The 22,282-nt window shown below is 34.5% G+C and overlaps 1 protein-coding gene across 1 annotated transcript in view; it reads right to left on the bottom strand.

Moving 5' to 3' along the window:
- Positions 1–1,446: 1,446 nt before the first annotated feature.
- The window catches only part of LOC121422152 (fatty acyl-CoA reductase 1-like), a 21,457-nt gene continuing 621 nt past the window's right edge, over positions 1,447–22,282 (bottom strand). Inside the window, exons 2-15 of the mRNA XM_041617050.1 lie at positions 20,367–20,573; positions 18,657–18,832; positions 17,871–17,943; positions 15,644–15,711; positions 14,895–14,933; positions 13,215–13,392; positions 11,972–12,016; positions 10,504–10,622; positions 9,860–9,930; positions 7,804–7,882; positions 6,099–6,188; positions 4,108–4,237; positions 3,555–3,682; positions 1,447–1,956 (exon numbers count right to left, since the gene is read on the bottom strand). Coding sequence (XP_041472984.1) covers positions 1,785–1,956; positions 3,555–3,682; positions 4,108–4,237; positions 6,099–6,188; positions 7,804–7,882; positions 9,860–9,930; positions 10,504–10,622; positions 11,972–12,016; positions 13,215–13,392; positions 14,895–14,933; positions 15,644–15,711; positions 17,871–17,943; positions 18,657–18,832; positions 20,367–20,561 — 1,563 coding nt within the window. The 5' untranslated portion in view covers positions 20,562–20,573 and the 3' untranslated portion in view covers positions 1,447–1,784. The remainder of the gene's footprint in view (positions 1,957–3,554; positions 3,683–4,107; positions 4,238–6,098; positions 6,189–7,803; positions 7,883–9,859; positions 9,931–10,503; positions 10,623–11,971; positions 12,017–13,214; positions 13,393–14,894; positions 14,934–15,643; positions 15,712–17,870; positions 17,944–18,656; positions 18,833–20,366; positions 20,574–22,282) is intronic.

Raw genomic sequence — 22,282 nt, forward strand, 5'->3', positions numbered from 1 at the left:
GCGATTGATTGGATCAATCGTAACTCTTAGTACAACAGGGCCCAGAAATAACTTCTTTCTCACTACGGAAACAGTGACGAGCAAATTTCATACTACGTTTAATTACCGTGGTGCAGATAAGTGGAAGATCTCCATAAATTTTGTTTTGTGATCTCTCCAACTGATATTTTGTACCCTCATTAAAAGTCGAGAATATGTGCCTAAAAGTCTATCTTTAATGACTTCTTGATTGTCCATGTTTCTAAACCATACAAAAGGATACTTTTGCACATGCCCTAAACAGGGAGAGTTTTGATGACAGAGAAATATTTGATTCCCAAATCAAATGCAGCTTATTACATGTATTCCGTGCAATAGCTTTTCTAGATAGAAAGTCTTTTCTTGAGTTGCATATGTATGAACCTATTAAAATCATCCAGTTCTTTCAGCTTTATTAGACAACTACATGTGTTCCTACCATAATAAATTATTGATGCTTGTACCTCTAAATTATATTAATTCCACTAATATTCTTCTTTTATATTGCCACCTTTTACATACCATGTCGTCAACTAAAAGATGAATAAATAAATCAAATAGATAATTTAATAAATCAATTATAAGAGAGATGATAATGATAACAATAATTATAATAATATCATTAATAATGAATAATGGGAATAAAAATAATCACAATAATAACAATACATCAAATAACAATTTAAAAAAATCATATTAATCATTAAAGATTACAATACATATATATTTCTAAAATCTTAATATTTCAGTACAGTAGTTCAATGATAAATGTGTAGCTATTCATTATACTTTGTATCGCACCATTAACAGCAGAACAAGAAATGATATCACATGTTATCCAAAATCATGAATCCTATTCCAATATTTCAATACCAGTATAATTTTAATATCATTCAGCACTATTCATGTCATCATCATTCTGAATGAATGAAGGATGGAATGAACACTTGTATTAATCAATTATTGAATGAATGATTGAATTATTGTTGACAATCTGTAAGATACATGAGTCTATTTCCAATTCGTCCAAATGGCAACTCGTCTACTATCATTTGGTCTACCATCAGTTCGTCCACTATACACATGGTCTGATTGCCGATTCGTCCACTCACCATTTCATTTAATTGGACTAAGTGTTAACTGTGCAAAACAGATGAAAATGAAATGGATATTATACCAAATGGTAATGCGACAAACTGGGCACAGACAAAATCGTGATTAGACAAAGAGTTGATCGGACCAAATGGTTATTGGACCACATGGACCACACTGTGCAAAACAGATGAAAATGAAATGGATATTATACCAACTGGTAATGCGACAAACTGGGCACAGACAAAATCGTGATTAGACAAAGAGTTGATCGGACCAAATGGTTATTGGACCACATGGACCACACTGTGCAAAACAGATGAAAATGAAATGGATATTATACCAAATGGTAATGCGACAAACTGGGCACAGACAAAATCATGATTAGACAAAGAGTTGATCGGACCAAATGGTTATTGGACCACATGGTTGTTTAGACAAAATGTTGATGGACGGAATGGTATTAGACTAAATCAAAGCAGACCATGTGGTGAGTGGACGAGTTGGCAGTAGACAAACTGGCAATTTGCTGATAGGTGTAGGTGTAAAAAATCAAGATGGGACTATCAAGAAGAAATTCTAAAAGCATTACCGGTAAATCTGATGAATCCAATTGCAAAATCATGATTGAACTGCCACCACAAGAAGACACAAGAAGTGGTGGCACAACTTGATCAAGGAGGGCGACCCACGGAGGAGGTAAGCATGCGACAACATTGAAGGAATCTGAAGACAATCCTAAAAATGAAGTCCCGTACGTTCCGGGCAACCTTTGACCGGGTCATGAGGATACGCCAAATGATGACAGCGAGGACGGTATTGAAGGTCCATCGGAGGTTGCGCAACCTGAGGAAGAATATGGTTATTGGGGGGATTAAACATTAAATTCGATAATTGATATAGATTCAAATCAGTGATAAGTAATAATGGCTTCAAGTGACTCAACCAGCAAGGATCACATTTGCAATCTATCTATGTATTCTATAATGATAATAATAATGATAACATTTGTAGGACGCTTTATAGGCCCTACAGATACTTCGAAAGGTGGCACAAAATATGCTCCTGTGACATCTTCTCCAGTCTGAATATTTCACAGGGCATAGGGTTAGAGTTGGAATTGTAATAGAGTTTTTCGGTTCAAATGATATAAAGAAAAGGTTTAGGATTTAGTTTTGGAGGTTAGGTCTCATGTGTGGCCTAACGTGCAGATTTTCCATCGGAGCAATTGTCGCCGGAGCAAATGTCGTGGAACTGCTTCGAAAAGCGTACAGGTGGGCAGACTAACAAATGAAAAAAATGAATACATTAATGACAAAAATTAATATGGATTTTTGGAGCGTTGTGGCCCAGTGGATTAGTCTTCTGACTTTGAAATAGAGGGTCGTGGGTTCGAATCCCAGCCATGGCGTAAATTCCTTCAGCAAGACATTTATCCACATTGTGCTGCACTCAACCCAGGTGAGGTGACTGGGTACCCGGCACGATTAATTCCTTGAATGCAGGAGTGCTGAAAGGCAGCTCGAGCTAAAGCCGGGGTAATAATAATAATATCGCGCCTCGGAATAGAATATTTCTAGATAGATGCATAAATGCCTATTATCATTATTCTTCTTCTTCTTATTATTATTAATATACTACTAACAGAAAAAGATGAGTTTTAACTATCTGAATATATCATGATCACAGGGAGTATTCTGTATATGGGCTGAGAGTCTCCAATTTTTTCTGCTATCAGTGAAAATAGTAGTTCTAATTTGGTCCCGAAATATAAATATTCAAAAGATTACCTTATCTGTGAGAATCACTCTCTCTTCACAATACTCTCATTGTATAGTTGTGAGGTAAATACAAAATTAACTGAAAGAGTTGATCTCTTTTATCCGGACTTATGGAAATTTAACCCCCTCTTTAAAGAATGCCATGCTTCAGTAATCCAATATTTCAAACCTCAATTTTCCCCAAATTCTTTGAAGCTCTCTCTCAAATTCAATTAAATCATGTACTTGCGCTTAAGTGGATTATTATTGATCAATTTTGACGAGCTATGTATCTTTGTAAAACTCAGGATCTGCTTTTCAAAAGTAAATAAACATTTAAGAATACATTTGGGGGATATTCTGACTGCCAAAAGTGCCCCTTAATTTCTCCCAAAATGCATGCTTTGGAGCGACCTTTCTTTCTTGAATCTTCTCAAGATCTGCCAAAAACAGTATTCAAGATTTATTAGAATATGAATATTCAGACTATGGCAGAATAATGATACATTATTTTACTGCATATTTTCTTGTTGCCTCAAAAAAGAAGTCCTTAAAATGGAATAACAGCCTCCAAAATTCTGCAATAAGCCCAAAGTGGAAAAAACAGACAGCCCATAAGAACATAATTATTTCCGAAATTCCAACCCTGGATGAGGTTCATATATCGAGACATTAAGAGCTTACATTCTGAGATGCCTGCGTGCAGCAGGGAGATTTTTCAGGTCTTCCTTCATGAGGAATCTCCTTGCCCCAAGGACGTAGTCATGGAAGTATGATGGCCAATGTAGCGGTCTCACGTCGGTGAAAAATACCTGAAAATGGAAAAGAATCTTGTCTTTATTCTGTATTCAAGAACATAAGGGGCCTAGTGGTCTGGTAGTTATGACTCTCGTCTTTCAATCCGAAGGACATGGGTTTGATTCTAAGTCATGTCGAAGAGGAAGGGAAAGAAGAAGAGAGGGAAGAGGTAGAAGAACGGAAGGGAAAGAGAAGAGGGGAAAGCGGAAGAAGAGAAAGAGGAAGAAGAAAAAGGGGAGGAAAGAAGAAGGAAAAGAGGAATAAGAGGAGGAAAAAGAGAAAGAAGGGGATGAAGAAAAAGAGGAAGGGAAGGAAGAGGAAGAAGGGAAAGAGGAAGAAGCGGAAGGGAAAGAGGAAGAAGGCAGCAAAGAGGAAGAAGCGGAAGAGAAAGAGGAAGAAGAAGGGGAATGAAAATGGGAAGAAGAATGGGTTAGCCTACCTCTCTGTCTTCCTTGCTCATTGAAGTTGAGAGAGCTTCTACATTCTTGTAGCCAAAGGACCAAGTGTGCATGAGGAAGAACTTCAGAGCATACACCATCCTTACAACTCTTTGGTTTATCTTCACCATCCTGCAGCAAAAATACAAATATAATTTGTCATTTTAAAAAAGATGAATCGGGTCATCTTGCTGTCTATTGTTATAATCTGCACTGTAAAAACTGTGGTGTTAAAACTGACACCAGTTGGTGTTAATTGAAGACCATACCATGAGGTGTTATACTTACATCCTAGAGACTGAACATAACACCAAAGAGTGTAAATGTAACAACCAAATGTGTTATAATTACACCTATGGGTGTTAGACTAACACTGTCAATTTAATACCGGCGTAAAATAACTGGTGTGGTCCTTTATAAACACTGGTTAACATTACAGTTTTTTCTGTGTAGCTTATCATCAGTATTGAAATAGAAGGACTGAAAAAAGAAATAAATGGCTAATGGCAATTACATGTAAATGATCATTTCAAATATGGTGCCAAACACTCTTGTAACTTTGCATACATTTTGCTGTAGAACTTAAATTTTTAACGGTATGAAGACGCAAAATAACTCTTTCAAATAATTTTCTAATTTTAATATTTTTGGAGACCAAATTATTTTTTTGCCTTTTTACAGAGAACCTTTCCAGGGGGCCGTTTCATAAAGCTGAGTGCAAGTTAAAAGAGACTTTTAGAACGACTGATGATCCTTTCTTGTAGTAAATGATATTGACCATTAAATGTTCATTGGTGACTATTAAGGGCGCACGAAAGGTTCACCAGTCATTCTTAAAGTCACTCATAACTTACGAACAGCTTTATGAAACATCCACCTGCTGACTTATTGTTGGTTCTGGGTTGGATGATCACATTTGTCACTCAAGTCATTCATAACTATACAGTGCGTATCAAAAAAAAATTAAACTTTGAAAAAGCCCTGGGAACTAACAAATATACAACATGTGGGGAATTTTTTCACATATAATCTTGGGTTTGGGTCTCATCTATCTAATGAAAGTAAAAGTTTTGACAGAATGGTACACTTGAGTGAGCACTGTCCATTTTTGTAAAGCTTGCAGAAATCTGTTTGCGCAGAAATGCTCTTTTTCACGCTGTGTCAAGGGGAAAGGGCGAAATCAAACTTAATCTGCGAAACATTTCTCACACATTTCCCTTGCACTTTTAGTCAATTGAATAAAACGGATACATTCAAGCATTTTGTATCAATTTTGCCACCCAGCTGGTAACTCCTTGATTTACATTTCATTTTTCATTTAATACTTGTTTCTCCACACTTTTCCCAAGCTTAACAATGATTAACAAAATGAAAATCCAGCCTAAGCCATTTCATGTAAAGCAAATATCGTCACGGTGGCCTCTGTGTGTGGTGGAGTGGGTGGGGCGTCATGCGCTCTTCCAAGTGTTTTGGGCAAGGAAACGAGTTAAAAAAGGTGAAAGATATCTTCAAATCAATTTTGAAGATATATCATTGACTAGCTAAAATTCATGTGTTCTTCATGAAAGTTCTGCGCAAATCATTTTTTACTAACTTTTCAAAAGTAAGTGGTGCTCACTCAAGCGGAAATATTTATAGACAGTTATATTGTCATTTGCTTAAATGGATCTGTACCAATGTTAAAATGTGGAAAAATCTTCAGGATATTACAATTGTATAATTTAACATGACTTTTTCTAAAGTGTAAACTTTTTTTTGATACGCACTGTATAATAATATAACTATATAAATAATGAAATTTAAAAATTACTTCGCAAATAAAACATGAACAAAGAACACAGGAAAATAAAAGAAACAAATAGTGCACAAAAAATTTTCTCACATTTTCATCTTTCCATAATCATAGTACAGAGCTGGACCTTGGCCTTTGTTAAACTGGACTTAAAACTATGAGCTCATGAAGTTTGGTTGTAGAGGTCCTTAAGGTACTTACGTAGGCTTCTGTCCCGTTAGCTTCAATGCACTATCAATGAAAACAGCTGGTATCTTCCCATATATCATGTTCATGCATTCAAATACAATCCTATTAGTAAAACAAAACAAGGAAATGGCAGGTTAATATATATAATCATTGTTGACTTGATAGAAATTTGACATAGAGTTACAAGGTTCCCATAAAAAAGAAGAACATTGAATCATAAGTCCCATTTAAAGCACAATAAATAAAAAAAACTGGCATCTTCCGATTTACCAGGTTGATGCATTCAAATCCCTGCACATCGATAAAACAAACCAATGAAATGATGGGTATAATGTAGGAAATGCTTGAGGGCCGAGGGTGATTTTGCCCTCAAGAATGCCAAATATGCCCCCAACATACAATGTACTTTCTAGAGTCGCCCCAATTTATTTCACAAATGATATTCAAGATTACTTAAAAAATCAATATTTCAACTATCGCAGAATGATATTTGCTTTTACTGCATAACTACTTGTTGAACCTAAAAAGTAGCCCAGAAAAAAGAAAGAGCAGCCAAAATATCGCAATTGCACCAATGTGAAAAAAAAAAGATAGCCCCTAAAATAAACATTACTTTCTAACCTGGATGAGTGCATGGACAATGATAGATATTTTACATAGAGTGTAAGGGGTGTCCCCGAAAATTGGGGAACAGTGGATTTTATTAGCTTTAAAAGCCTTTCTTATGTGGCTGCCACCACATAATTTCAAACAAATATTGTAATAAGAGAGAACTTTCAGGAGGGATTATTTGCCGTTACTACTACAGTACAAATCTATCCTTTAAGCAATACCATTTCTTAAAGATCCAGACCAGACCCGAAAATGAAATTGACAAATTATATACCAATTGAAAGCATATAAGCTACTAAATACAGCAATGTATGCTTCATGCATTTTCACCGCTTCCCAGCTGAATATTTTGTTTAAGAATATTCAAATTATCTGGCTTCGAACCCCGCTTAGAAAATAGACTTTATTGTGCTTTTCATCTGCCTCAAGACCGTGACATCACGTTGTGTAAGAGGCTTCGTGATTCCATAGGTTTGTACACAGAAAAACTGGGTAATTTTTTTTGCTTTTCATATAATGCATTTCATTTTCTTCACTTCTATCACAGAGGGATATCACATATATTTTTTCCCACAAGCTTGAATTTATGAAATCTACAGTTTTGAACTAGTTTTTGCCATATTTTATTTCCTGCTTATTTGATGCAGATTTCAATTCTATCTGCATTTAGATTATGAATAACAACTTTTCCTGACATAGCAATTTAGGCCCAATAAGAGCCAAACAAAGAAATCCCCAAAAGGTAGTGAATAGTTGTAGGTTTACAACAATTTCAACAGTGAATAATTTTGAGTGCCATTTTCATCAACGAAGAAAAAAAAATGGATTCATATCATGGAATACCCAATAATTTTGTACACAAACCTATGGAATCACAACCCTCCAGACACAACGTGACGTCATCATTTCCAGGCGACGTGGGGGTGCTCAATCGAAGCGTAATTTGGAGGAGCAGTTTCTTTGATTTTTATTTAATATTTGTCATTAATGGAAGGAGATATATGTAATATTTTTGGTATATTTGTATTGTAGGAATCATTACCTTTATTTTATTTTTACACCGGTCAGGGTCTTTAAGTTATTCAACAGATCAAACAATTCTTACTCATATTTAGTGAAATAAAACCTTGGACGTCCAAAGGCCTTGTCTAGGGGAAATATGTTGAGTAGATTGGCGATAATTCCTAAGAGAAAATAGAATAGACATTAATAAGATTTGATATTCAAAGACAGTATCAAATAGCGTTCTTGAATAGCACCACCTTTAAGGGGAAGTTCTCTCTGAAGAAAAGTTTGTTGAAAATACCAGAAAAAACAAGAATTATGTTGGTGAAGGCTCGAGTAAAAATCAACAAACAATAATTAGAATTTTACGCTCTTGATTTGTGACATCATAAACATGCAGCTGCCCATATGTTATGTCATATGAAAATGATGAATTCCATTTTTTAAAGTCCCTTTTCTTTCAGGAGTGGGTGTGAAACAATTTGTCTGATAATACTGGAGGTACAATTAAAATCCTTTTCAATTTTTTTGAGAAAATAACATTTCACTGATTTTTAAAAGTTTACAATTTATAGGAATTAAGCTGCTCACATATGACATCACAAATCAAGAAATAAGCTTCTATTCTAATAACTTTTTAAATCTTTGATGGATTTTTCTCAAACCTTAAGCGATATTTTTTCTGTATTTTTTCTTCTATTTTTCACTGAACTTTTTGTAAGGGGTGAAATTCCCCTTATAGTCCTCAGCTACTCAAATCTAACTATGTTCCAATCTGAGCGAAAAGTTTTTTATATTATAGGCAAACTTGAATGATAATACACTGCTTAATGCATTCATAGTGCAATAACTATGAAATCAAGCAGCAAAAGATAATTTTCCCCTCAAAGACATTTTCACTTCCATATACAAATACAATTATGAGCTAATAACACAATGTTATTCAGCTTTCTCTCACAGAATTATAAAAAAAAGTGGAATTCATCTGGGGGTCTCACCTGCATCACGCAATTCAATACAGCAGCAGTGATGACTTTGAAAACTACTATTGAATTGAATTGAATTGAATTTATTACCATATATCATTATCAGGTACAATTACAAGGAATTGTACATCACATATAAACAAAACATTTGGTAATTGGAGCTAACATAATAGCAAGACGCTAATCGAGGTTAGCCCAAAATAACGTCATTATCATAGTTTAAACAATAAATTTAACTAAATTTAACTTTAACTCGCACAAGATGTTCAGTGATACTTGGTTACTCTTATGTCCACGTTTTATGAACTAGACCAATACGCTTACAGAGATATGATGGTAATTCAACAAATACCCCCTACATGGCCAAAGTTCATTGACCTTACATGACCTTTGACCTTGAATCATGTGACCTGAGACTTGCACAGGATGTTCAATGATACTTGATTACTATTATGTCCACGTTTCATGAGTCAGATCGATAAACTTTCAAAGTTATGATGGTAATTCAACAGATATCCCCTTATTGTCAAAGTCCATTGACCTTGGTCATGTGACCTAAAATGCGCACAGGATGTTCAGTGGTACTTGATTACTCTTATGTCCAAGTTTTATGAACTAGACCAACATACTTTCAAAGTTATGATGGTAATTCAACAGATACCCCCAATTTGGCCAAAGTTCATTGACCCTAAATGACCTTTGACCTTGGTCATGTAACGTGAAACTCATGCAGGATGTTCAGTGATACTTGATTAACCTTATGTCCAAGTTTCATGAACTAGGACCATATACTTTCTAAGTTATGATGACATTTCAAAAACTTAACCTTAGGTTAAGATTTGATGTTGACGCCGCCGCCGTCGGAAAAGCGGCGCCTATAGCCTCACTCTGCTATGCAGGTGAGACAAAAAGTAGTACAAAATCATATTTTTTTTATATTCATAAAATAAATAAATAACAATCAATCAAAGAAATCAAATGAAGTAGAACAAAAGTTTGACAGGAAAATTTAGAAAAATAGATATATTTTTAAAAATTGTTCTATGCATAAATTAGAAATTCAAATCCCGAGTAGGCATATATTCTTAATATGTATAGGCCTATATATATATATATATATATATATATATATATATATATATATATACAAATGGTTTCTGATCAACTTACCTACATGTGATCCCACTTTGCTTGGATTAACAGGACTGGTGACTAAGTTATAGACTAAGATTGTAGCAGGTCTGTGTATAATAAAAACATATGAATTACGTTACCAATCTTTTCTTATTGTACTAACAAGCATGGTTTGGATTAATAGGACTGGTGACCAAGTTATAGACTGTGAAGGTGACAGGTCAGTGTATGATATTAACATATGGATTGGGTTATCAATCTTTTCTTTATTGTACTTTATAAAATATACTGGATAGAGTATTGTTTGGATTAACCATAACAGTCCTGGCAATTTGGCCACCTTGACGTTTTATATGGTAAATTCATAATGTTAATAGCTTGCACTGTTGCATTTTAAGATCCTTTTCCTTTAATTTTTTAGACCAACATTGTGACACCTGTGTACACATTTCCAAAATGATACAACCTGCTAGTGCCTACTCAATCAAAGGTTCCTGACTTATAATCCTTGACACTAAAAACTTTTCTCGTAAGCAATCACTTATCATTTTATGGATATATCCATCAAACAAATTGCTGAGGAAACAATTGAAAAGGCAATTACTGCAGCCTATTGACTAAAATAAATAACTTTATAAATCAATTTTATCATTCTTGGAAGAGGGGATTGTTCTACTCACTTATTGACCCCTGTATACCAAGTTGCACCGATCATTGCGTTCGCTACAAAATCAACGGGGGAGGCGTCAACGAGGGCCTCTGGGTCAGAGAGCACTGTACTTACCAAACCCTTACCAACCTACAACAGGAGATAATAATGATAATAGAAATAAAAATAACAAGTGGAGTGCCTCTGGCAGTCTTGCCTGGAATATGTTATTCAATATAGCAGCAGTGCTGACTTTGAAAACGACTAAAGAATAATTATTCACAAAGAACACCATTCATATAATATGAAACTATGTTCATTGAACTTAAATGACATTTTACCTTGTTCATGCTATTAATAACGATTATGTATATTTTAGGATAGGGGCTCCACGTCCCACTAGCAGTTCTAGCTACTTCTGTGGAGTCCTTCTACCAATGAATTATATATGACTATTTACCTTGTATCTGACTGACTTTGAAAACGACTACAGAATAATTATTCACAAAGAACACCATTGATATGATATAATACTATGACCTTAAATGACATTCTACCTTGTTCATGCTATTAATTATGATATATTTTAGGATAGGGGCTCCACGTCCCACTAGCAGTTCTTGCTATTTCTGTGGAGTCCTTCTACCAATGAATTATATATGACTATTTACCTTGCATCTGACTGACTTTGAAAACGACTACAGAATAATTATTCACAAAGAACACCATTGATATGATATAATACTATGACCATAAATGACATTCTACCACGTTCATGCTATTAATAACGATTATGTATATTTTAGGATAGGGGCTTCACGTCCCACTAGCAGTTCTAGCTACTTCTTTGGAGTCCTTCTACCAATGAAGTATATATGACTACTTATCTTGTATCAATGTATTATGACATCTGGTAATAAAATAAATTCAGTTCAGTTTAGCTCCTTTTGAGGTTTCATGATTGCCTGTGTGACGTAATAATTTAAGTCAAGGATATCCATCCGCCTCCTTTCCCCCCTGCGTAAATCTTTGAGAAAGTTTTTAAAACAGATTGAAATAAAATAATAATACCAATAATATTAATTAGGCATTATATAGCACCATCTATCTAAAAATAACATATTCCAAGGCATAGTCAGTTGTTATTATTATATTCATTATTATTATTAGTAGTAGTAGTACATGTAGTAGTGGTAGTAGTAGTTGTCGTCGTAGTTGTAGAAGTATTGTTACTCTCTTGGTTTTAGCTTGAGCTGCCTTCCGGCACAGACAATAATACAAATAAGCTCAAACCAGAAAAGGAACAGATAATCTGGCAAATATCACTTATTTATTTTTGAACATTAAAAAACTACAATATAATCACAAAAATGGTTTCATTTACATTTTCCTACCAACATTCCGACTTTATGTACATGCTTTCAACCAAAGACAATATCATATTCTTTTTAAAGCCCATGCAAGGAAGAATACTACTTTTTGAAAATAATTTTACTTACTGCAACAACCAGTCCAGTTCCACCAATTAGCGAATCAACCCATCCCTGAAAAAGGGAAAAAAGCTAATGTAATGATATATAATATGAATAGTAATATGAAACATTTGGATACGATTAATAAGATGTTTATAAATGCTGCATTACTATAATTATAAAATTGCTTTAGCATGGCTACCCCGATCAGACACTCAAGCATTAAAAAAAAATCTACCAGGTACCCATTTATTACACCTGGGTGGAGAGTGACAAATGTAGATAAACACCTTGCCCAATGACAAGACTGCTGCAGTGGATTTGAACCCCAGACCTTGTGGATGAGAGTCCAGAAGAAAATTGAAATTTATGATGATGTATATACATGTAAGATGTCATAAATCAATCGCTATATTTTTCTTGAACACACTGCACATAAAAGTAACAAATCATACCAAAAGAAAATATGAAACCATAGAATAGAGTCACATAAATGAATACACATTAGCACATCACTGATCCAATCAAACAGCCATTGAAATAGTAAATTTGAGAAAGTTCCAATTGCACAGATATAACTACTAACATTAGGAACTGGCCAATATTGTACATATGAATAAAAGAGCTCTACTCTGCCTTTTGCAACCACAGGATACAAACATGAAAAAAAAATGTGTCAACAAAATGCAGAAGAAAAAGCTGCATTTTGGGGGTAATTTCTGAAAGATTTTGCATATATTGTCAGAGAAAATGTATTTTCACAACAAAATTCTAAACATCTGTGTAAGAGTTTGGCTCACCTCTTGGTGTTCTGCCATATAAAAAGAAAATGAAGGACACAATATAGTTTGGTAATTTTCGAATAAATTTTGCATAAATCAGTAGTTCTGCCACAATACCATCACTCAATGCTTAAAAAACAAACACAGAGTCCTGTGTTCTGAAGTCCTTATAGATCAGTCTAAATATGTGCTAAAATTATGGGGAGCAAAAAAACAGAAAGTTATGCTTATATTGTATATCTCTTATATTTACTATTTTTTTCTTGCTTTGCTTTAATTGTGAAGAGAATATTTCAGTTATTATTCTGAGACAGTTATAAATTATTTGAGTGTCAAAATGATAATGAATAGAACATATACTGATAGAGATTTGTGCCCCAATTGTAAAACTACATGTACAACTTTAAACCAGGGTTCAATTTAAACCTGAGTTCAGAATACGGGCTTATCACTCACACTGAATGCAGAAGACTCTCGCAGTTACTTACAGGATATGGTTCTTTCCATGAGCCTATAACGATGGACGGCCTTGTGATGCAAATTGGCAACCCCTTACCCTCTTCTTTGATGACACACTCCGCCAGAGCCTTGGTAAAGGTGTATGTGTTTGGTCTCTTGCCAAGCAGCATCGGGGTTAACGCCTCCATCATGTCTTCTGACATCCATCTAAAAGACATAAGAAGAGAATTTATTGTGATTTGTTCTGTCAGAAACATCAAGGAGAAGCTTTTCTACTTAATTCCAGTATAAAACAGAGTGTCAATCAATTGTTGATCATTTCAAAAAAGCCATTAAATCCAATCAAACTCCCATTCCACAGAGACCAAGACCGCTGAAAGACCTTTGAAAGACCATGAATTCTGGTTGATCTTTCAGAGGTCTCTCAATGAACCTACAATGGTCTTTGAGGTCTTACACAAGTCCTGACCAATCTTTCAGTGGTATTCATGGTCTTCATGGGCTCCAAAACTTTATGAAACAGTTCAGAACAGTCTTACAATGGTCTTACAGGAAAATGGTCTTTCAGTGGTCTTTCAGCAGTCTTTCAGCGGTCTTTCAATGAACTTTCAAAGATCTTAATAGTCTTTCAATGATCTTTGAACAGTCTCTCAAGATTTTTTACAGAGATCACTGTAAGACTCATGAGAGATCATTGAAAGATCATTCAAAGACCGGGCAAAGTTCACGAAAGGAATTCTGAAAGATCACTTGTTGCATAAAAGATCTCTGAAAAATCATTGAAAGATCTCTATAAGACTACTCTAAGACCAGTAAGACAAGAAATATCCATCAGTCTTTCATAGTTCTTTAAATGGTCTTTCTGAGCAATTCCACAGAGATGACAAATTTAAGTGATCTTGGAGAATGCTGTAAGACCTTGCCAATTTTTGGTCTTTCAGTGGTCTTTCAATGGTCTCCGTTCTGTGGAATGGGGGCCTTAAAAGACAATAGATTGCTTGGACTAAGCTGATCATTCAGAGGTGTTGAATTATTTATAGTGGCCCACATATAGAGTAGTGTGAATGCAGCGCTTTGTAACCAAAGGAAAAGACACTACCGGTATATCAAATGTCCATCGGATTTGATTTATTTTTTCTTCTGCATTCATATATATATATATATATATATATATATATATGTATAAAACATTCGTATACAATACAATTTTCATTATGTAAGAAGCATGATATATCAGATATTGATTTAGGCATGACTCATAAAGACAAAAAATACAAAATAGAAAAGTCATTCTAAACAAATATGATCTTCAAGCAACAAAGAAAATTTTAACATTTACAGTTTACAGGAGAAGGATTGTCATTATAAGCAGATTGCTTGAAAAAAAATGACAACCCCGGAATAAAACTTTTTAAAGTAATACATACATTTATAAAGCAGAATGGAGATGAGCGAGGATGACGGTGATAATGGTTGGATTGGAATCAGTTAATTGCCATTCGATTAAATTATGAAAGAAACTGGCCACGTTGTATTCTCAACTTTGGACAATCTATGTTACAGTTCACCCATAAATAGCGAATTGTGACACAAATTTTGAGGTTCAATTTTTGCAGCATCAAAAATTTTGCTGGGCGTAGATGATTTACTCAATTAGCAGCATTCAAGATCTTGTTCTGGTCAACAGGGGGTGGGGGTAGACAACTTACTCTACAGTGTCCAAGATCTTATATGGGTCAATAGGGGGGTAGACAACTTACTCTGCAGTGTCCAAGACCTTGTATGAGTCAATGGGAGGGGGTAGACAACTTACTCTGCAGTGTCCAAGACCTTGTATGAGTCAATGGGAGGGGGGTAAGACAACTAACTCTGCAGTGTCCAAGACCTTGTATGAGTCAATGGGAGAGAGGGGTAGACAACTTACTCTGCAGTGTCCAAGACCTTGTATGAGTCAATGGGAGGGGGGTAGACAACTTACTCTGCAGTGTCCAAGACCTTGTATGAGTCAATGGGAGGGGGGTAGACAACTTACTCTGCAGTGTCCAAGACCTTGTATGAGTCAATGGGAGAGAGGGGTAGACAACTTACTCTGCAGTGTCCAAGACCTTGTATGAGTCAATGGGAGGGGGGTAGACAACTTACTCTGCAGTGTCCAAGACCTTGTATGAGTCAATGGGAGAGAGGGGTAGACAACTTACTCTGCAGTGTCCAAGACCTTGTATGAGTCAATGGGAGGGGGGTAGACAACTTACTCTGCAGTGTCCAAGACCTTGTATGAGTCAATGGGAGAGAGGGGTAGACAACTTACTCTGCAGTGTCCAAGACCTTGTATGAGTCAATGGGAGAGAGGGGTAGACAACTTACTCTGCAGTGTCCAAGACCTTGTATGAGTCAATGGGAGAGAGGGGTAGACAACTTACTCTGCGGCATCTAAGATCTTGTATGGGTCAACAGGAGGGGGTAAACAATCTCCTCTATTGTGGATTGGTCACAGTTGCTGTATGCTGTTGAAACATGATGAAAGACCTGCAAGGTAGCAAGCAAAAAGGTATCATTATATGAAAATATCATTAAAAACTACAAGATTTATTCTCTTCAAGTTCATACATAGAAATAGATAAAAAAAAAATTTGATAAACATTCAATCTGTCTTACAGTTGGGTAGGTTTAAATAAAATTTTTAACAACTTTTTAAACTCATAACCCAGAATCGTGTCACTTAATTTTCTTCTGTTTTTATATTGCATTTTTTTCATAAATTAAGTTGCTCAACTTCTTAAGTAACAACTTAGTCCATTTAATTACAGAAGGGGTAACAAAGGGTATTGCCAATATGAAGAGTATTTGTCATAGACTGAGGAAATCTCTGAAATCCTTGTACAGTAACTTGGAACAAACTCCCGGAAGATATCCAGAATGCCATTTCTGTTGAAAGTTTCAAATATCATTACAAGGAATTTCGCTTAAATCTATAACAATTATTTAACTGTTCTATTTTGGTCCATATATATATAGTATTGCTATTATCAGCATGAGTACCCAATAATACACATCTACTTATCATCAATTATTATGATTTCCTATGAGTATTAATACTGTTACAAATTCTTTAAATTGAGGCCCATTCCTGTTTTAAGTTGGTATTCGATTTATAAAACCTCTTTCCTTTTCCTTCACTTCTTTATCTTACTACATGTATGAGATAAATCTTGCTATTTGTTCTTTTTTCTGATGTTTCATTTTTAGCATTATTTGTATTTTAGTTTTGCTGTATATAATTACATGTATTCCTAAGTATTTGTAATCTTTCCTTTTAATATGTGTATATTTTCTTTATGCAGGACCATTGTGTGAAACAGCCTGTGAGCTGATTAATGTTTTATCCTGTTGAAAGATGTTTCAATAAATAAATAAATAAATAACATGTATGAGAAAGAATAAACTACAAGTTACAGAAACCTACATACATGTAGTTAAAAGACAAGACCACCCCAACAAAAACTTGACTTGAATAAAAAGAGAAAAATTCAAGAAGCATAACACTGAAAATTTCATCAAAATCGGATGTAAAATAAGAAAGTTACGGCATTTTAAAGTTTCGCTTATTTTCAACAAAATAGTTATATGAACGAGCCAGTTACATCCAAATGAGAGAGTTGATGACATCACTCACTCACTATTTCTTTTGTATTTTATTATATGAAATATGAAATATTTTCATTTTCTCGCCATTGTCATGTGAAATGAAGTTTCATTCCTCCCTGAACACGTGGAATTCCATTATTTTAACATTTTGTGCTTCAGGCAATGAGGTCCTAATCATCAAATTCGTAAAAATTGAAATATTGTATAATTCAAACAATAAAAAACAAAAGAAATAGTGAGTGAGTGACGTCATCGACTCTCTCATTTGGATGTAACTGGCTCGTTCATATAACTATTTTGTTGAAAATAAGCGAAACTTTGAAATGTCATAACTTTCTTATTTTACATCCGATTTTGATGAAATTTTCAGCATTGTGCTTGTCTGATTTTTCTCTATTGATTCAAATCAACATTTTTCTGAGGTGGACTTGACCTTTAAAGTTGTTCATTGTGACATCCCTGATTTGTTCAAATAAAAGCTACATGTATTCATTTACCTCTAAATTGGCAAAGCATTCACGATATAAAAAATATATATATTGATTTATTCTCATTCAAATTTGGCACATTTTAATCAAATTTGCTAATAATTATTCATTCTCAAATATGTTAACATCCACACTTAATTCTTATCATCATTAAGAGGCTAAAAAAAAACAATATTTCTAAAATGTTATTTATATGCTAGGAAAGCCCTGTGTCTGAATTGTTTAAAGAGAAATGCCAGTAGTTGCAGTAAACACCGATTTCATGAGAAAGTCTGTAAATTCATTCTTAATTGTCAGTATATCATTGAGGATCTAGATATGGTACATTTACATAAACTGAACTGAATTGTGTATTATTATTATTGCTTTGAATGTCTGCCCGACACTTGACCCGAATCCTGTGCTTATTTGCTAATTTCTCAGCATTATTTTTATCTATACAGACACTTTGGTGGTAATTTCATTGCATTCTGTACGAACTCATTTTGATATCATTACCACAACTGGCATTTACCTTTAACCTAAAAGATTACTGGACAAATATTCACTTACCAATAATTTCTTCATTCCTTTGCTCATTTGCAAGATCTTTCTGGTGGCAAACACGTTCATTCGGAGAGAAAGTCTGAAAAACAAAGAAAAGATTACCGGTACACTGATTGGTTCATCTCAAGCATCCTTCAATGAAATTTCTATCTACTTTGTTTTTTTCCAATTAAAGCAAATATGCCACAACATATATGTAGAATGTCGAGCACACATACGCATGTAGGTCGCACATGCCTATAATTAAGAAGAAAAAGGCAAAATGTAGGTCTATTCATTCACCCAACCCACTCCTAAGATCATAGCTGATTGACATAAAGGTATGCACACGATTCTAACATTGATTCTTAATAATAGAACAATCACTGAAGCTGCTTTGCCAAAATATTTTTGGACTAATTGACTGGCGCAAGGATTGGGGCTTTTTCTCTGTTTCTGGGGTGAATGAGATCACGTCACAAGATGTTTTCGTACTTCATGAATAAGGCACTAGACAGCAGATGCCGCACAGCAGTATAGGCCTACAAGTAATTGGCCTATTCAGGCAAAATTAACTAAATTCAAATGGAAGATAATAATAACACTTTTTAAACAATCAAGGAATATCAATCCTTACAATAACCACACGAGTAAGAATAGATATCATGAATAAAGTGATAGATAAAACAAATCAATATGAATAAATCAAAAAAATTATTAAAAGATATTGCAGTAAGCAAGTGTTGTTTACACATTAAAAGTAAGATGAATATTTTAAAATAAGATTCGTAAAGTACAGTATGTACTACTTACAACATTTTTTCATCAAATCTGACAGTAGCTGCAACATGAAATACAAGCTCTGTCTCCTCCTGAAGAATTCGGATGTCATCTTCTTTTAAGGCAAGGTCAGGTTCGATGAGGTCGGACTCGATGGGGATAAGTTTTGACTGGAAGTCTGGCTGTGCTTCCCTGACTTTGTCAAACATCTGTGGAGTAAATGAAAATGTTAATCTATAACATACTGAATTCTACAATTTCCATAGGTTTAATTTGTACAGCAGACTAGAATTCTATATTCCAGGGGCAGCACCGTAGGTCAGGTTTGGTGAGGTCGGACTCAATCATGGGGATAAGATTTGACTGGAAGTCTGGCTGCGCTTCCCTGACTTTGTCAAACATCTGAGGAGTTAAAGAAAATTAACCTGTAAACTATTTAATTTATGGAATTTCCATAGGTTTTGATTTGAACAGCAGACACAATTCTATATTCCTGGGAGTGGGCCACCATAGCTAGAGATAAGGAAAGGCAGGGCAGGGGGGAACCATCCCATAACTATTGACTTTTTAAATGATCAACAATGGAAAAAAGAAATATCGGAAGAAAGATGATAGGATACTGGGAAGTGGAATTCTATAATAACCACAGCCTATTTTTTCATAGAGAAATATGGTAAAGAAAAAAAGATAAAGAGAAAAAAAATAGGTCCTTAAGGCTTCCGCCCCCAATCAAGTGCTATCCCTGCCTCTAGGCCAGCACAATAATATCAACCTTATCTCACACAGAAGTGGCAGACTAGTTTGATTTATCAGTTAAATGAACGTACCACAGAAATTTGTGATAAGCATTGCATGTATCAAGAAACAATTCAAATAGGATATTAAGGCAACATCAGAAGTCAGAACTTTACATCAATTACCAACTGTTCTGTTTTAAAAATTTGTAGAATCTTAAATCAGTTCTAAGGAGTTTTATGAAGATGGTAGAGAACGGTTTAGACTTGCAACCAAACAGATCACAGTAGTCACTAATGCAAGCCTCTGATTGGTTGAAAATCCAAGTTACTGTACATGTAGGTTTGATTTTTGGAGCTGCGATTGATTGCAACTCTTTCTGTTTAAAGGGGAAGTTCACCCTGACAGAAAGTTTATTGTATAAATAGCAAAAAAAGATAATAAAAATATTGGTAAAGGTTTGAGGGAAATCCATCAAAGATATAATAAGTTATTAGAATATTGATTTTTTTTATTTGTAATGTCATATGCGAGCAGCTGCCCATGTATCCTGAACTAGAAATATATGTTATAAAATGAAAATGGGTTTATTGTGTACCAATGTGAAAGTTTGAGTAAAACCCATCAAAGTTTTTAAAAGTTATTATAATTTTATTCTTTTTATTTGTGACATCATATGAGAGTAGTTTCCCCATGTATCGTGAATTAGAATATCAATGAAATGTCATTTTCTCAAACCTGCTTCAGCATATCAAAATACAAAATTATTTCACACCTGCTCCTGAAAGAAGAATATTTTTAGTCATCACAAACCATTAAAAAATAGAATTTATGCATTCTATATTACATCACATATTGGGCAGCTTCTCATAAATATGTCGCAAATCAAAGTCTTGAAATTCAAATATGGATTTTTCTCAAACCTTTACCAGTACATTATATTATTTTTGCGGTATTTTGCAACAAATTTTTTTTTATCAGGGTGAACTTCCCCTGTAATCAACTTACCATGCCAGAAGTTATCTCTTTGATACGAGCAGCCGGTCCCTTGTCCTTCTTTGTTCTGATAAGAAGGAAAATCTTCTTGATGTCTGGGCAGCACCGAAGGAGTTTCTCTAACAGCACCTTGCCAATGAAGCCAGTGGCACCGGTGATCATCAACGTCTTGCCGGCATAGAAGTCACTGACAGAGCAGTACGCCATGGTGGGGGAGAGCTATTCAGGGAAATCATAAAAGGAATGAAATTGCTAGAAATTAAAAGCCCTAGTTCTGAAGAACAGTTAAGCCATGGCCTATAATACTACTAAAATTACAGGAAGAAAAAAATGTCAAAATGTTGTTTACAGTGTATGTTTCTGATATTTACTACATTCTTTTCACATGCTTTAATGGTGAAGAAAACCCCTTTATTACCCACCAGATCAGTGGCATAATGATAAAAAAAATTGAGGGGGCTCGATATGAATAAAAATTAAGTTTCTAGCAAGCAAAGCAAGAAAGCAAATATATTGACATTTTTATTACAGTTTGTGATAGAGTTTGACAAAATATTCAGAAAATAATATATTTCGATTGTCCTTATCTTTTGCCTTTTCTTTCCTTTTCTCTTCTATTTTCTTAGTGAAAAATTGAGGGGGGCTTGCTGGGGCAAGAGTTGAGTCCACCCAAGAAAAAATGTTGATATGAATGAAAATAGAGAAAAATCAAACTAGCATAACATTGAAATTTTCATCAAACCTGATATAAAATATTAGTAAAGGAAGTTATGACATCTTAAAATTTCACTTATTATTCACAAAATAGTTTTTTGCACACTTTAATACATGCAAATGGAAAAGTAATTGATGTCCCTCACTAATACTCATTATTTCTTTCAGGTTTTTTTTATTGTTTGAACTATACAATAAATCAATTTTAAATTTTAGGACCATCTTGACCATAAAATGTTAAAACAATGGTAATTCCACATGTTCAGGGAGGAATAAAGCTTTCTTTCACATGACAATAAGGGGAAACTTGAAATATTTCATACTTATAATAAATTACAAAATAAATAGTGAACTGAGTGGTTGACATCATTCAGTCCCTGATTTAATTGCATACAGACCAAGATGGGCAAGTTCTGTTTTCTGAAATTAAGCAAAATTTTTGAATGTCATAATTTTCTAATTTTACATCAAAATTTCATGAAATTGTCAGTGTTATACTTGTTGGATTTCTGTGTTGGGCTGGACTTGGCTTTTATTGGTACAGTTATACTACATTGAGCTACATCAATGTGATCAAGAAATTGAATTGTTTATTACTTCATTTAACTTGAAATTGAAATTAACAAACAGATATCATTCCTAATTACCAAGTACACTGTAAAACGGTTCCATGACATTTCTCTGCCGACAATTGCTCCAAATGTTGCAAATCCCACATATCAATGGAATGACCAACTTCAACTCTGGATATATCACTATATACCCTATCCTAAACTAACATAAAACCCTATTGCAATAAACAGGCCTACAGCTGGGAACAATTGTCGCAGGAGCAAATGTTGTGTCTGTAAAACAGCCTTAAGTTCAAGAAGTAATGGCACTTCATTAAGAACATGCATGTGCTGTTTCAATGCCCCACCTGTTACATGTATTATTAGGATTGTCCTCATAAACTTATCAAAACAGGTCTATGGTACATATGCCATCTAGGCAAAATCGTGATATAGGCCCCGCTCGAGAAACACTTGTAATCGATTATACTACCTCAATATCTAGGTTGCTAACTTCAGCTCACTATATATATTCGTGATACAGGCCCCGTTGCTGTGTTGAATGGCTTAATTTGAATGCCCGTTCGCGGGGCCTGTTTCACAAGTATAGTACTATAACCGTAATATAGGCCCCGCACTAAGACACTCTAACAGAGGGGCCTA

The sequence above is a fragment of the Lytechinus variegatus genome, chromosome 9 (genome assembly GCF_018143015.1).
Source record: "Lytechinus variegatus isolate NC3 chromosome 9, Lvar_3.0, whole genome shotgun sequence".
Lineage (NCBI taxonomy): Eukaryota > Metazoa > Echinodermata > Echinoidea > Temnopleuroida > Toxopneustidae > Lytechinus > Lytechinus variegatus.